The sequence below is a fragment of the Homarus americanus genome, unplaced genomic scaffold (assembly GCF_018991925.1).
Source record: "Homarus americanus isolate GMGI-L3 unplaced genomic scaffold, GMGI_Hamer_2.0 scaffold22250, whole genome shotgun sequence".
NCBI lineage: Eukaryota > Metazoa > Arthropoda > Malacostraca > Decapoda > Nephropidae > Homarus > Homarus americanus.
In genome coordinates, this window is record NW_024741189.1 from 9652911 (window position 1) to 9671654 (window position 18744).

General features: G+C 40.3%; 1 protein-coding gene across 1 annotated transcript in view; it reads right to left on the reverse strand.

The window, feature by feature from the left end:
- The window catches only part of LOC121875758, a gene marked incomplete at its 5' end in the record, with an annotated part of 126700 nt that overhangs the window by 55730 nt on the left and 52226 nt on the right, over nt 1-18744 (reverse strand). The window contains 3 exons of the mRNA XM_042380442.1: nt 3094-3206; nt 4881-5011; nt 16432-16536. Of these exons, the coding sequence (XP_042236376.1) occupies nt 3094-3206; nt 4881-5011; nt 16432-16536 (349 nt within the window). The remainder of the gene's footprint in view (nt 1-3093; nt 3207-4880; nt 5012-16431; nt 16537-18744) is intronic.

The following is an 18744-nucleotide window of genomic DNA, read 5'->3' on the forward strand; positions in this document are numbered from 1 at the left end:
AAAATATAATATCTGTTTAGACTCATACTGAACATCTAAAACACCCGAATCCACTTAATATAACAAATACCTAAAATATCAAGTACACTTATACCTAAAATATCAAGTACACAATTATACCTAAAATGCCAAGTACACTTGTACCTAAAATATCAAGTGCACTTATACCTAAAATGTGGGTACACCATTGTGCCCGTCCAATTAAAGCGGCGTACTTAATATGCTAATGTCACTTAAAATGTAAGTATAAAGTAAAAGTACATTAAATGCTACCACAAGAATTTAAATTATAACCAAGTACACTTGGAGTTAAGTTTCCACTAGGTACACTTGAATTTAAATTACCACCACGTACACAGATTTAACATTCTCGCCACGTACACAGATTCAACATTATCGCCACCGTACACATGAACTTCAATTACCAAGTACCTTTAAAACGTCGTGTACGTTTCAAATACCAAGAACTTAAAATGCCCTGACCACATCAGCTGCCACGACGTTATTCTGTTCTCTGGCGGTAAGCTGACAGGCTGTCCTCCTGGACAGTTCTCACCCCGTTCCTTGTGGGAGAGCCTGTTGCACTCCTCTCACTCACAGTTGATCGGTGTGCACCCCGTGGAACACACTTCGTACTCGTCATACTAATAACTACCCACCACTGATCCTATCAAAATGGTCACAGTTGTTTCACACTATTGTCAGATTCTGCTAAAATACCACACTAGCAGCAGTAACTTACATACGCTAAGGCAACACACCACAAACGTCTTTCGCCATTGATTAGTCGTATCCTACCGAAATACTGTACCCGGTATATACAGTGCAAGAATACACATACACAATCATACAATTGCCCAGAAGGTGTAAGAATATCTCTATCTCAAAAACACACGGTCTACAACACCAATTCATTCACAATGAATTTAAAAGTGCATATCATACACTATTATATACACAAGTATTTAAGATAAAAGGGTATATCACAAAACTCAGTAAAAAGTTAACAGTATATACACACACATTACATGCTAATGGATATATTACAGCTCAGTAACACATGAAATATACACCCATTATCCCTTGTGAACAAGGGGACAGGCAACTCAATGTATCTTACACGGGATATTCTTCGGATTTTAAACAAGTGCTACAATCTCACCAATAGTCCTAAATAATACATACACTACACATCACTGCATAACACATCAAAAACACATAACACAGCACGCAACAGCACAAATAACACTATACGTAACACAGATATGGAGAGGAGTGAAGGGATGCAGGTCCGGGTTGCCGAGCGTGGCTCCGCTGTTGTGATCACTGACGATTGCCACACACCACCACAACCAAAAATAATCACCCTACACGCTCGCATGACTTGGGTTTTTATCATTATTTCTAATCTCATCATCACTCCAGAGATAATCGGTTGCAACCTTTTGAGGAATAATGATCAAGTAAATTTCACTCGTGGATGTGAATTCAAGTTTTAAAAATATTTACCGTAAAGGTTGGTTTTCTTAAACAACCGCCCAGCCTTGAAAAGAATTTTGGGCCCAGGAAATTATAATTGCTAACTCTGACGTCATATGAGAGTTCTGTGGGGGGGTCTGCCGGCGTCTCTGGATGATGGACATTGCACTGATCTTCCCAGATTGTGGCAAGCTACCGCCCGTCACACAAAGCACGATCTACAGTCATAGTTGTACCTACAGTACTGCTGGACTCCCCATATGAACCAGGAACTCTCCTTCACACCACACACATACTAGATACGATAACAAACTCCACTGTCAAACACTAAGATACCCTGTCATTCGCCCAGCACTATCTCACCGCACTCTAGCCTTCGCAATACTCAACCCAAGTAATGTACCCTCCTTCCTTCATTGACGTTCTAGCATTCACACCAAGCTACACGATAGTACATAACACCATTAAACTCCCTATACAGTACTGTATATACTGTACACACTTTATTTCGCCAAGTACTTTTATCTTCGTTACACACCACATAGCCCCTGTACGCTCACAGTATACATTAAACAAAAACTTTTCCTTCTTACAAAATTCACCATCCACACACCACACAATCGTAAATCACCACCATCAACAAGGAACCCACAATTCCACTTGATGACCGATATTGAGACTGAAAATACGCAATCAACAAAAATACAGAGGGAGGCTCAAGGATAACACGCAACACCGCGTCATACACTGACCATTCATCGCCGGGACGCACATGGGGAAGGCAACTGTGGGAGATTACATGCATGTCTGTGTAGAGTGGCGTTCAAAACTGGTGTACAGTAGAGTATACTGTACGAGGCATAAGTAGATATTAAAAGCATATTTAACCATCCAAGATATACAGGGAAAACCATTACATCCGTACATGACGATTTATGGTCTAAACTCGAGAACCTCAAAGATACCTGTTAATATACAGTCGTTCATGGCTCACTATCATCACTCATGGTACACACGAGCACAAACGGTACACGTACACACAAACATTCATGGTAGACAATCTTGGGAGATGCGTGGGGCGTACAAATGACTAAAGTATTAAGTATACAACTCCATTCATAATAAAAGCCCACGATTTTCCATGTATACATAAACAGATTCAATGTTGTAAAAACATGCACTATAAAACTTTATCAAATAACATGTCTAATGTGACAGGTGAGAGAGCCAAGTCACGACACGCTAGCGACGAGAGACGCAGGGAGAGACAAAAATCAAAATGAGTGGCAACCGAGAAACGGGTAAGATTATTTATGCAGAGAGGGATAGGCGAAAACAGTGAGAGAAACAATGGTGGTGCAATAATCATTCTGAGGCGTGCGAGACGAGACACAACAAGGTGATAGATACTGTTGGACGAAAGACAGACAACAATGTGATCCAAGGCTGAATGAATGAGACCAAATACAAAGTATAAAATCACACGCGACGATTTGGTGAACAACTGAGATACTCCCACACAGAATGAGAGCCGGGAGACAAGGGTCCACAAAATGAGCGCATATACCTGTACGAGATAGACAACAGGGAGTAGCAGGTGGTGGGGGTACTCACATCGTTCTCTGCGGGCTTCATCAGGGTCCTCGATGACAGCCTTGGGGCGGAAGAGGTCCTTGAAGTGAGGTTTGCAGTACAGAACTCCCTCGTGACTCTGGTACGTCTCCAAGCTGCAGGAGTGAAATTTGCATCATAGTTAGTCCCATTTTAACAATTACGTAGAGACTGACATCAGAACCATTTTAACGAATCTAAAATAATCCACTAAATATCATGAAGCGGAGTATAAATCACAAACTCTTGGATTGCACATCTAAGTCTAGTGTGATGGTAAATCGAGTCTTTACCGCGTATTTACAATAAATAAATATAATGGCCTACCGACTGTATTCTAGGGACAAAATATCTTTTAGAATAATGAAATGTAATTATAGAATACGCATCAAGTGAGCGGAAGCTACGGGCGTAAACTAACTTAACCTGACGACAACTTTTTTTTTCGTACAAGTTAATTTTGGGTGTTTTAAGAATCATTAATAACTGAATATGACACGAACTAACCCAACCTGGCAGTATTTACTTAAATTTTGGTTACATTAATTAAGTTGATTTTGGGCGGTTCATGAGTCACGGATGATTTGCCCCAAAAGGTTTCTTCACAATGACCTCGGCATTTCATATGATCTAGATTTTACAACTGATGAGTGTCTTACATACATATTTTAGTATCTACGTCATTATCAGTTTAATTAAAACAAGTTCTCAGAGCCATTGGACGTAGATACTAGGGTTCAGTTATATTTTGCCCACGCCCATGTGACGCGGCTTTCTTGAGAAAAGGACCTATGGAAATTGGTCCATTAAAGGGCAACAAACAAGATTCTTCACGGTCTGACCCTCATAACTACGAGGTTCTTCTAGGTATAACGAAATAATTCCTTCTCTGAATCATATTTTACAACTCAATATGTCACAGCGGACGAAACAATCACCATTTCCACGCAGACCACTATACGTGTATTAAGATTATTTTCTCTCATTAATCGTCGCTCAAATTCGTTCATCCAAAGTTATAAAATAATAAATTATTTTTAGTGTGTGTGTGTGTGTGTGTGTGTGTGTGTGTGTGTGTGTGTGAAAGAGAGTGTAAGAGTAAGTCACAGTGAGTTACGAGCGTATGGGCACGTCTGACAGATAGACAGAGGTGTGAGTGATACTGATACTGGAACAGTTTATTTAACTGTAGTAGGCAGCTATCAAACAGGGAGGTACTACCGCCTGGGAAGATATTAGAAGCATAATGTGTTGACTAATGGTAGACCCTGCTGCCATATGGCATCACGAAAATTGTGACCAAATCCCAGGTTGCAGATCTAACTCTGCCTCATTTACAGTACTACACACAATTGTAGGGTTTCAATTGGTTCTCTTACCTTGACAACGCAACATACATATAGTATATAGTTTCTCACTGCTGATTTTTTTTCTTTATGGTTCTTTATTATTATTATTATTACAACAGTGTTATTATTATTATTATTATTATTTTATTTATAATTTTGTATTTTTGTATTATACATTTTATTTACTATGAATTATTATTATTACATTTTCGCCCCCCAGGCCCTGATGTGGGTCAGTGACCTATGTCCGGGTGGGCTAATCCTCCCAAAAAAAGAGTCGATAATAATATCAACACTGCCATGGCTGAGCCAATTGAGAGCCTGAGCTCTCTTAGTTAGTGTGTGTGTATGTATGTAAGAGTCTGAGTACATAAATGAGAGCATGTGTGTGTGAACAATTAAGTGGGTGTGAACGATGAGTGAGGTAGGCGGGGTACTCACGTGAGGATGGTGTTACACTCCTTGCAGCGGAAGCAGTTCTTGTGCCAGGAAGCCTTCTCCGCCACGATCTTCTCCATCTGGAACACCTGCTTCCCGCACATCCGGCACTCGCTCGACACCTGTGACATTTGCTGCGGGACCACACAAATACACGTTATACACCTCTTCTAAACTACCATGACTTGAAACTATTGCCACCTTGCTTGACTTCTGTGGTCATCGATAAACACCACCACCTGGAGAGACAACTACAGTATAAGGGTAAATGTCTCACGGATTAACATAACTGGTTAACATCTGTGCTGCCTTTACATTACACCTGTCACACATTAAAGAACTGTCTTATACACTGGGCTTTAAACCTGTTTCCCAGCACCTATGACTACAGTAGTGACCAGATACTGACAGGACTCAATAACCTCAAATAACTATGACTTGATGACCACATTTACTGACATGGCTTAACAAAATATGTCAAGTTAACCTGCCTCTTATAGCACGTATGTTAATGTATTGACAAAATCACGTAATAACTCAAATGGACAGATCATGGACAACTACAGTAACTATACACGATAATGAACTAAAGTAGACGCTACACCGAGTAAAGTTCCAAAGCAGACACCCAAAAAAAAAAAAAATTCAAGTAAATAGGAATGAAACTTTGGATTTGGGAGAATACACACACAAGAGGGTGTGAGAGTCGGAACTAAAATGAACAAATTACTTGAGTAAACAAAAGTAACAATAGAGTAAGAAGAACAGAGTATACACAGTGGAGTAACACGTTAGAGTAGGAACATGTTGGAGGTAGTTTTAAGACCGATGCATAAAATACCGTACAGCATTAGAGTAAAAGCAATATGTATGTACAGTAAAGTATTTAGAGCAGTAAATGTATATACAAAATAAACTATAGAAGCAACTACATAAATAATATATACACAGTAATACACACGCCATTATACTGCTACAGTAGGAATCACATTTAACATTGGCTTAAGAGGAATTAACAACGGTAAACAGATTAACATACTAACAACAAAAAGACGAAAGAACCTAAATATTGAAGATGGGAAGAAGAAACACAGGAAGAGGCACAACAGAAGAGATAATAACCTGTTAGAGAGTAAAAATGAAGTAAGAAAATAGATAAAAGTCAATAGGAAAACTGTAGGAGAGATAGGACAGGGATGCAAACACAGCAGCACAAGGATGTGAGACAGGATGGGAACGAAAGATTAGAATAAAAAAAGGTGAGATATCAGAGAATAAGACTAAAAGACTGAACTGAAGGCCATAACACCATTCCACCTATATAAGATGCCATGTTTATTTACCCATGACGTCACAAGGCGTATGAGGTGTCAGGCATACAATCTATTCACTATTGCGTAAATTATTTTGATTAGAAGCCCAATAAAAATCCTTAACATTAAGTAAAAATAGCTTTAACATTAGGATTTGTTCTGGTATTTTGAACAGCAAATTTGTATGGACCACCTTATTCCAGCTCAAAATACGATATGTTACATCTAAAATATTGGCACACTTCTCAAGACTTAAATTATATCAGTCAAAATATCAACACTTTACATGATTTACAAGTCACTCTACGGACTACAAATTGTTAGAGGATTGTAGCTAATAAGACTTAAAGTATACAAAAACCTAAGAAACATAAGGGGAGGTATATGTTTGTGACAGCTAACCCAAGATGTTTCAAAATGCATTTATGTAAGGTGGAGTGAGGGAAGTGGTCGATTGTGATGACATGGTGGCAGGCATCAGGTGTCGGATCACCCGAGGATTATATACCCCAACTTATTTAACGTTACCTGGGTAGGGGGAGGGGGGAGATAGGGCTGGATTAGGTTCGCGTTAAGGTGATTGATCTTCAGGTGATTCCCGATGGCACTTGCAGTAGAGGGAGAGGAGGAAGGAAATGTCAGGGTAAACAGTGAGGAGGAATGATCCGAGGGTAACAAATAAGTGCCGATGAAGGAACGTGAGAAAATTCCTGGTTGTTTATATTCACAAAAATGGGCGAAGTATTTTGTGCAGTTCCCTTTAATTTCAAGTTAGCGAGTTTAAATCCCAATTCACAATTTGTCTTCAAAGACTGTTCGGAAATGTACGACGTTGACCCTACAGTAAGTAGCACATTGTGTGTATGGTATATGGACTTTATCCACTGAGTCGTAGAAAAACCATGAGACTAGTTCCGCTCCTCGTGATATAAAAAGCACATGGATTTTACTTTTACAATTGTTTCAAGTTGGGGAAAACTAAAGTAGAGAGTAAATATGACTTAATGCTATATTCACATGTGACCTTTACGAGCAAAAAGTAAACGGAGGGGGGGGAAGGGGGGGATAGGGGACTATAAGGTAAACAACAGACAAAGCTTAGGACTAGCTGAGGGTAGAGCAGGGTGGAGGGGATGTGTGTGACTTCTTAAAACTATACTGGAGTAAAGATGGAAGCTTGGGGAACATAAGACAGGCTAAATTCAAATGTAAACAAATGCTGGAGGGGAACTATGGGTACATAGGTGAAGGTTGCGGGCGAGTATAATGGGCGTGGGAGACGGGGGGAGGGCGACACAAGGTAAACACGAGACCACAGGTGTAATGTGGTCGCCGGCCACCAGGTGAAGGGGATGTGCGAGAGGGTGAGGGTCGGAGGCTAGCAGGGCAATGATTCCCTTGAGGGAGCAGCAAGGTTACATTGGGAATATGTTGACTCGGTGTTAGTGAGAGGGAGGGAGGGAGGGAGGGGAGGAGAGCAGGTCATATCAGGGAGGTGTTGAGTCAGTGATAGTAGGAAGGAGGGAGGGAGGGGAGGAGAGCAAGGTCATATCAGGGAGGTGTTGACTCAGTGATAGTAGGAAGGAGGGAGGGCGGGGAAGCACTGGCCACCAATCACCAGCTCGAACATCTCCAACACTCACCTACAACTTGGAGGACACTTAGGCTGTGAAGGGGAAGCGTCTAAGAGCATTTTGTCTAAAGTAGCTGAGGTAAGACTCCTCAACACTTACGTGATGAGGAAGAGGAATGGAGAGGGTGGGAAGTAGAAACATCTAACACCTAAAAAACCTAACACCTGACAGAGTGACTTGTATACAGCACCTGAGGTACAGCCTCACCACTACTTACGTTGTCGTGCAGGTCGAGAAGAGAGTAGAGAGGGAAAGGGTCCTGTCCCACCACCACAGGTACAGCGGGGTGCACAAGCCGGCCGCCGTGCACACATAAACGATGCACACCACGCATGCAAGTCGTGCACATAGTCAGAGAGTCGGTGCACACAAAGGCAAGCGGTGAACATCGTCATTGAGTTGGTGCGTGAACACACACACAAAGCAATGCACAGTCATGAAGTCATGCACATATGCAGGCAGGTGGTGCACACAGTCATGATGTCGGTGTAAACAACCGGAAGCCACATGGTGCACACGAATACACGGTGGAATGCAAGAGTCCCAACATGCAGAGTTGACATAGACGAGGCCACGGGAGCAGATGGTTAGTTAGAACAGCCGTGGGTCGCCGTCAACAGTACACGGAGGTGAAAAAAAAGTGAAAATTTTGTGTTAAACAAAACTGATGTGTTATAAATGTTATGAAGGTGAGGAAAGAGAAAAACAGATTTTCAAGCATCTGAGTGTGAGTCTAGTCAACTGTGAGAAGTGTGAGTCACATCAAGGGTTATGTTACGGGAAGTTACAGTAGAATACAAGGGCTTAAGGTCGTCTGGTACAAGTTAACGTTGATCTGAAGGCCTGACAGTCACCAAGTCGTGGAGTAACTGACACACACGAAGACTATAAACGGTTATGGTTACCAAGAAACCGACCTCTGATATGGAGTGAGTCACGCGACCTGTCAGTACCACGGGTCATATTACCCCACAAGACAGAGCCAAGTGACCTAATATAACCCCAAATTGAGTGACCTCAATTGACCGAGGATCAGGTTACATCACATGACCTTGGTTTGGAAGGCTTCATAAAGACTAGTGCCAGATGACCTCACATGACCGAGACAAGTGTTAATGAGTCATGGGGGTTCACATGACTTACCCAGGATCAGGTAACCCAAAGTGACCAAGGCAAATGACCTTCGGTAACCGTGGGCCAGTGTGCCACAGTCTACACACGCGTCAGTTGATAGTTATTAGTGTCTCGACGTCAAGTTGTTGTCTCTTAAATGGTTCTTGTTTATGGTCGAGGTTTAGGGGTTAGGTTGTCCGTAAGTCCAATAATCAACAGTTAACTAAGGGTTATATTACTACATGTTATGCAAAATCCTGTAACTGCCCAGTACTGTATTTAGTGCGTCGAGTTTGGTTGGATTAAGAGTGGTCATAATACCTGCAGACTGTTGCAATAGTACATGACGATTATTGTACTGCTCGTGTTTGTTGGCCCAGTATGGTCACTGTGTTGATGTACCATAGTCACAAGATGCAAGGTGGTGCCCAATAAAGAAGCCCACGCGCTGCGCGGGGTACTGTACATCTGATTTTGTTACAATGTGTGGTGATCCTCTAACACTAACCAAAAATTTTATAACTTGTCCACAACAACAAAAATGGTACACAATACACATACATTGCTTTAAAAACACTAAATTAAGAAAATCACAAAAGTGCGTACACGTGGAAAGTCCCAACTACCCGATGGTGCAAATGTTACTGTGCACACTACCACTATACAGTACATGTACTGGCAGTTTCCGTGTACCGTGCGCAAAAAGATAGATCTTAACTACCGTAATGGTGCGTATAATAAGTAATTATGGTGAGTTGCGGATGAGCGTGCACGCTGTTCAGTGCGGTAGCGGCAGTGGTCGCATGGTGGCGGACTAGGTCGGTTTACACCACTGTACGCAAGATAAGATCCCGGGAGAAACGCTCGCCCCACACAGTCTCTTGGCGGCCCGCAAAAATGACCCCACTTGGCTCTCTCCGATTTAAAAAAAAATTCATAATGCATTCTGTCATTACTGTTCCATTGGCAAAGAAATTAGCAGCAGCGTTGACTAAATAGACAAGTGTAACCAATTGGTAACACCCGCAGATAGGGAACACAATGTCAGAACAAATAAGTGTTCCAATAATGTACCATATTCTGGTGGGAGTTGTGATAACTGCTTACACTAACCAACTCAGTCTGCACTATAAGGTATTTTCTTTACTGGAGACAGACAATATACGACAGAATGCCAAAATTCTTTGAAAATAAGACAGCTCCACCACAGATACGCAGCGGTCACTGACATAAAAGCTGCCGCTGGTGGAACTACCAAGTGGGGTCAGCCTGCGGCGGCCGTGTGTGTGTTGAATGGCGCCAAGTGCGGAGAAAAATCTTGGAAAAAATAATAATTATATAGAGTTGACATAATACCCGTCTGTGCTGTACCGTTCGCAGTAACTCCTGAAACACCTGGGAGACCATGTTCACCTTCATCTGGGGCGGCGTGCGAGAGACAGACAAGGTATTAGTTGCGTACACAAGCATACGCACATCATCCAGGACTCACACTAAAATCCACATACGCACCAAGACCTCGCTCCTCACTCACACTAACACATATGCGCCACTCACAAAATAACAAGGGACTTTAAATAATAATAAAAATGAAATAACATTAACATTTCTTCTCAGCTTCCTTTACCTAACCTACATCATGTTTCAACTAAATCTACCCCATCTAACCCACCCATCCACACACCACTAACCAAACCTCGCTACTCCAAACAAGAACGAACCCCCTGGCTACCACAAACACGAAGCTATGCGGCATATCCTAGACAAGCCGACCAATCACAGAGTTTTCGTAGTGGTATAATAAGAAAGTAAACCATATTAACTTATGATATAATCCTTTGTGTGATTTGGGTACATTAAATTGAAGCAAGAATATAATGTAGTTGAGGTTTAGTTTAAGCCATATTGATCAACACGGAGACAGTTGGCCAGCCTGATGCTCTCTCCCCCCTCTCTCTCTCTCTCTCAACCTGACCAATGGGGAATTCCCTCCCAAACTTGCTGAATAACACGGAAATTGATTATAATAGGTGGCAACCCCTCCCCTTCCATTACTGTCCCCTTCATTACCTGTACTTTGGCCACACTACACCAGACCTTCCGTGGCCACATTACATCTTCCACACTATGGTCACATTACATCTTCCACACTATGGCCACATTACATCTTCCACACTATTGCCACATTACATCTACCACACTACACCTTCCATACCATGATCGCACTACACCTTCCGCACTTTGGCCACACTATAGTTTCCACACTGGTCACAATCCCGTCTCTCACACTATGGCCACATCACAACACGTCCCCAACACAATGGCCACAATGATATAATCAAGCTACTACCACACCACGCTATTCACATTATGGCCACACTAGGGCCAAACCACAGTGGCCATTCTAGACAATTAACATCGCCCTGGAGATGATTGCAAGGTCGCCGGGGGAAGGTGGACCCTTTATTGACCCATTTGGGAGGGGGACCCGAAGGCTGACCTTAACTGTACTCCAAACCCTTACCTGTATCCCCAGCCCTTCCCTATATGTTGCCGCCCTTACTGTAACCATAGCCCTTACCTGTGTGATCTAGTCCTTACCTGTAACCTTGGCCCTTAATTGAACCAAATACACTCAAACATCAAGACTCACTCATACATCAACTCATTCATACACTCACAATAAACTCACTCATACAGACTCACACATTAAGATTCACACATTATTAGACTTACTACTCATACATTCACAACCTCACTCACTCATACATCATCAAACGTACTCATACAGGCTCACATATCAACAGACTCACACATAGACTCATCAGACTCACACATAGACTATTATTACTCAAACATACACTCATAACATCACTCAAATACTCATATCATCAGACTCACATATACTCATATCATTACTCACACATACTCATATCATCACTCACATACTCATATAATTACTCACACATTACTCATATCATCAGACTCACATACTCATATCATCAGACTCACATATACTCATATCATTACTCACACATACTCATATCATCACTCTCACATACTCATATCATCACTCACACACTCATATCATTACTCACACATACTCATATCATCACTCTCACATACTCATATCATCACTCACATACTCATATCATCAGACTCACATACTCATATTATCACTCACACACTCATATCATCAGACTCACATACTCATATCATCACTCACACACTCATATCATCAGACTTACATACTCATATCATCACTCACACACTCATATCATCAGACTTACATACTCATATCATCACTCACACACTCATATCATCAGACTCTCACATACTCGTATCATTACTCACACATACTCATATCATCACTCACTCACATCATTACTCACACACATATCATCTCACATACTCATATCATCAGACTCATATACTCATATCATTACTCACACATACTCATCATCCAGACTACATACTCATATCATCACTACTCACATCACTCACTATCATCATTACTCACACATACTCATATCATCAGACTCACATATACTCATATCATTACTCACTACTCATATCATCACTCACATACTCATATGCTCACACATCATACTCATATCATCAGACTCACATACTCATATCATCAGACTCACATATACTCATATCATTACTCACACATACTCATATCATCACTCTCACATACTCATATCATCACTCACACACTCATATCATTACTCACACATACTCATATCATCACTCTCACATACTCATATCATCACTCACATACTCATATCATCAGACTCACATACTCATATTATCACTCACACACTCATATCATCAGACTCACATACTCATATCATCACTCACACACTCATATCATCAGACTTACATACTCATATCATCACTCACACACTCATATCATCAGACTTACATACTCATATCATCACTCACACACTCATATCATCAGACTCTCACATACTCGTATCATTACTCACACATACTCATATCATCACTCACACACTCATATCATCACTCACATACTCATATCATCACTCACACTCATATCATCACTCACACACTCATATCATCACTCATATCATCAGACTCTCACATACTCATATCATCAGACTCATATAAACAGACAAAGGCTCATCTTAAATCAGAGAGGTCAAAACCATAACCCAAATTGCGATGGTCGACTCAATTACTGGACACGCCAACCCTGCTGGCCACACTGTCTTGTGCCTCAAATACTGACTCCCCACCGTGCTGCAAGTAAGGGTGGCCCAGTGGTGGGGTGTGGCAGTGTGCCGTAAAGGGGGGTGACTGAGTGCCTGGGCCGTAAAGGGAGGAGAGGAGGCAGGAGAAGGAAGGAAGGAAGGAGGGGGAGGAGGTCGGGGAGGAGGCAAGGGGTGACGTGCAGTGAGGCAGGGAAGTTTATTGTTTAGATGTCAACCCTCACGCTTGTAAACACACACGCACATGCCGAGAGAGAGAGAGAGAGAGAGAGAGAGAGAGAGAGAGAGTTGAGTAAATGGGTTTGTTATGAGAAGGCCAAGGGGTGGTGGGTAGGAGGAGGCGGCTAAAACAATATCCTTTTCCTGTCCAAGATAAAAGCGATTCACATCTTAACATCAAACTACAGGTTTTTCTACCGTTCTATTATTGTCTTTATCCAATCCCATACCTCCCCTTCCAACTCTGTATCCTCCTTTCTAATTCTATAAATTTCCTTCCAATCCTTTATATGCCGTTCTAATTCCAGACTTTTCCAATCCTATTTCTTCCCGCCTAATCCTACGTCGTCCTGTCTAATCCTATATCTTCCCGTCAAATCCTATATTTTCCTGTCTAATCCTATATCTTCCCTTCCAATCCTGTTTATTCTTCCAATCTTCATTTTTGTTATTCATCCCCAGTAAGACGGTACCTGTATATAATAGTGATTGGTAGATCTATTTTGGCTGTATCACTGGCAAGATAAATATTAAACAAATCAAAGATGCATTTTAATAATAATAAACTATTCATAATTATTTTAGATTATCAGAAGTTTCCAAATTTTCGTATATTTGCTTAAATAATGAAAAACATTTTTTTCTGAGAATCTTGTGGCAGCTGTGGTTGTACATGTAGTTGAGTTGCCAATTCATTAATATAATTTTCTTCATTATTGATGTAAATATACGAAAATTTGGAAATTTCTCCTGATCTAAAATAATTATGAATAGTTTATTATTATTAAAATGCATCTTTGATATGTTTAATATTTATCTTGCCAGTGATACAGCCAAAAATAGATCTACCAATCACTATCACCATTATATACAATATTACAGCCTAACTTTATCAAGTATTGTCCGGTAAAATGACGAGTACGAGACCCAGGGTGGGGTCAGTGCATCTTTGGTTGACTGTACACACACACGCATATATATATATATATATATATATATATATATATATATATATATATATATATATATATATATATATATATATATATATATATATATGTGTGTGTGTGTTGATACGAGCGTACTCACACAGGTAAAACTACAGTATATGCACACACAAAAGAATGATCAAACACACCCATCCACACAAAACAGTGAGGTGAGCCTCACTCATCACCCACACACCTGCAGGGAAGCCGTCGTAGTGACCCTCGCTGAAACTTTATCCAGGTTTCAGAGCCTCTGAACAGACTTAAGACAACTCCATGTTATCAGCCTAGCATCTGGCGTGACTCGGGTCATCCCTGGGCGAGTCTGAGTAACCTGGGTCAGTCTGCAGTAGGATACTTAGGGCGGTCCTTGGGTGGGGTGGAGGGATGAGTGAGGAGACACCACATCATTTAGCTTATGTAAAAACAATTTCTGACAAGACGTGGGTAACGAAAGATACATAAACTATAAACGAAAACTAATAAATATTAAATCAGTGACTCATACACTTAAATTAAAAATGTTCTGCGTAAAGTCAAGGAAAATTGTATTTACTTTAAAATCAGAAACAGCTTAGTTTCGTTATATTTCTTCAAGTCACTATATAAAGAACGTCATTAGACATAATCTAACATAATTATCTTCATTTCTAAATAAAACACTAACTGACGAAATACCGTACGGTACATCTAATTACTGTACCCGTGTTGGGTGGTAATGTAGTTCTATGCGCTATTAGTGCCAGTGTTTTACAAGACTTACTCCTCAAACAGGCAACACGAGTGTTAATCACGTGTAAAGGTTCCCCAATGTGTAGTGGAGCGCGCCCACTTGGTCGATAGTCAACATCTGTAATTAACATTAAGCTCCACTAACCCCTGGCTGCTGCTGTTGACCTTGACGACAGTGTCTCCCTACACTTTTATTACAGCTGATATGATAGTTTCCACTACACACCTCTTGATAGTTTTGTAACACAGTGGTAGCTTAAGAGTTTACATTATGTAGCCAGTGTTGTGCGGTCTGAACAAACTACCAGTAAAACAAAGTCATCGTGTTCCTGTTAATCAAAACTATAACCAATCATGTTATATGGCCAGTGTTATACATGAAGGTTGTGGCAGTGTGTCAAACTATGGCTGCTACAGGATGACACTAGTCTAGTGTCAGATAAAACAAGGGCAGTGTCAGGGGGATGACACAAGGCCAGGGGATGACACAAGGGCGGTGTCAGGGGGATGACACAAAGCTAGTGTCAGGGGGATGACACAAAGCTAGTGTCAGGGGGATGACACAAAGCTAGTGTCAGGGGGATGACACAAAGCTAGTGTCAGGGGGATGACACAAAGCTAGTGTCAGGGGGATGACACAAAGCTAGTGTCAGGGGGTTGACACAAAGCAGTGTCAATGACACAAAGCTAGTGTCAGGGGATCAGGTGTCAGGGGGTTGACACAAGGTCAATATCCAATTGCTCTATCATACTCCTGATGTCGCGATCAACTGCACAAGTAAAACTCTTATCCAGTAATACCACTGAAAGTTGTCAGGCAGTGTTGTGTGTTCTCAGAAAATTATGTTTTATTTTTACGTGTCATTCAGGTTTCTGGTTATCTCAGGAGACGCCGTGAGATCTTTTGAAGGTTATTACAAGTTAACTAACGACCAATTACTACAATATTTTAAATCATATATTACAGCTGTTAGGACGTCACCAAAGCAGGTTAAGAACAACACAAAATTTACATATCAGTATCGAAATAGATGTTATTAGGTCACTCATCGTTTATAAGCTAATCTAGCATCATGTTAGGTTAATCCAAACACAATCATGGGTTAAAACTATTAAAAACTCGAATAAAAAATGTTAATAAAACAAAATATTTGTACAATTGTAAACAAGCGTGTTAATGACGGATAAAATAAATACCTACAATTAACGTTAAAAAGTAAAACCAAAAAGCATGTTAAAACGGAGACAAACTAAGGTAATTATTTGTGTTAACTCGTCGTAGCATCACCGCCGTGGCTGGCTGGCTGGTGTGCAGTTACCTGAGGCTTTTCGAACTTGCTCTTCATTTTGGCGGCATCGAAGGAGCGGACGCGGGGCCCCACATGCTTCTCGAGCAGGTCGTCGCGGTATTGGTAAGCCGCCTTCTACATCGTGAGGAGATGGACAATGTCAGGGAGAGTCAACACACACACACACACACACACATATATACATAGTCAGTCAGTGTAGAATATACTGTACAGTACGTAATTCAGTCAAACTTGGTCAATCAGTGCAGATAAGGTAAGTCAGTCAGGTAGAATATGCAACAGTCCGTTAACAGAAGATGGGGAAATGCAGTCTGTTATAACGTAAGGCAATATACATATCCTATCAAGGGAAATCAACAGATACTTAATCAAAACAGAAGATAATGTCAACTCTAGAAAACGGGGATACTTCCGTCAGAGACAATGGGAGGAGTTACCAATCAACACAACCATAGAAAATGTTGTCGGGTTAGTTCATAAAAAGCAAACAAAAACATTATCAGTCAAATAAGAAACTAAGAAATATTCTACGTCAGACCTGCTACAGTAATAAGAAAAAATGTAAGATACAGAGAATGGGATACACTTATTGATAAAAATATCGAGAAATATTGTCACTGTACAAAATGCAGAAAGACAAAGGGTGTTGACTTGAAATTACAATCCAATTAAATACATCTTTAATGGTAACTTCTTGCTGAGGAAAAGTTGTAATAGTGAACTCTAAGTAAATAAAGAACATGAGGGTAGAAAGTGACATTTTTCCTTAAATAAAAGAAAAGGAAAAGATTCATAAAAAGGACGAAAAAGAATTATTCCACTTAATGAACCTTCAAGCACAGGCATAATGCATCTAAAGCACTCAATGGATGATGTTATAAATAAGACTACAAAATGGGCCTTAAAACTAAACTTAATCTAACTTAAACTACAGACAAACTCCAGGAGACGAACTCTTAGAAAGTATTAAAGTCGTGAATAATACACATATTGATTTGTGGGTTTTTTTAAGTACTGTACATGAACGCTGACCGATGGAGTCACAGGTCATTCTGATTTAGCAAAACAAAACAGCGACGATTTATACGAATATTTCAGTGACTAGTGACTTCCTGGATGATCTAGTTTTCGCAGGAGTTATCTATTCATGGAAATTGTTGAACAGAAATGAAAAAAAATAAATAATAATATTGCTGCTTTTGCCAACAGTTTATGTTTGTATTCACGATAAACCAGACTGTTTGTTTACGTGTTTATGTGGCGGTGAGCGCGTCTCCTGGAGGCTGACTCTTGGAGTGGCTCTGTGCTCCTTAAACTAATGTTCACCTTAAGTCTAGCTTACTAAACCAGAAATCAATTCAAGAAAACCAATTGTTATAGTAAAACAGGAATGAAAGATGGCGTTTTACCTGCTGGAATAAAAAAACAAAATAAAGATTAGACAGTAGCATGTTACATATTTTATATACCTATACAGTATTTACAAAGCGCATTCCTTTAAAAAACTATATTATATACTATATTTACATTACCGCTGACAATATTCAACACTACCTATAGTTCGACTGCAATGGTAGCGTAAAAAAAGGTAATCACTTGTGTGTGATGTTTCGTGTTCATTCATATAACAAAATAATGTGATAATCCACCATGAACTCTACCTGACGTCCTGGAAATACTTGTACACATTAGCTTTTTACACAGCCTTAATAACACCAGCATAAACTAAGTAAAAAACAAACTAGTAATTAAGTTTAACGTAATAATGTCAGAGTGAACGTGATGTCCGTCACTGACACAAACCCCAGTAAAATTATATCAATTATAATGACATAAAACAACATTAGTAAATTTACTTCTGCATTATTTTTTTTCTAGTTTTAATCCTTAACGCTAATAACATTAACGTGACAGATTATCATGAGTACAGTACGTATTAACAAATGAATCTTGATGCTAGTCAACTGTGGTTTCCTGTGCAAAACCATACTAGAGCTGTGTTTACAACCTAATACTGTACGTGCATCGGCCGAGTATTCCCCAGATCTTCTTAAGAGATCCTTATGATATCTACACAAGCGATCTTGTAAAGCATTTATAAATGCAACCAAAAATGCTAAATAAAAGATAAGCTATGAAAGATCAGTTCAAAAACAGACAGGGGTTTCCAAAGCCTTTCCAAATTTATAAAGTAATTTGTCACAAGTCTACCCACACATTCCATCATACACAGTGCTGTTACACGGGTCAACATACTGTAGAGACTGTTTGATGAGAAGTGCTGTGCAGGTTATCCTTTCATGGGTTGTGGCGTGCAGCTCC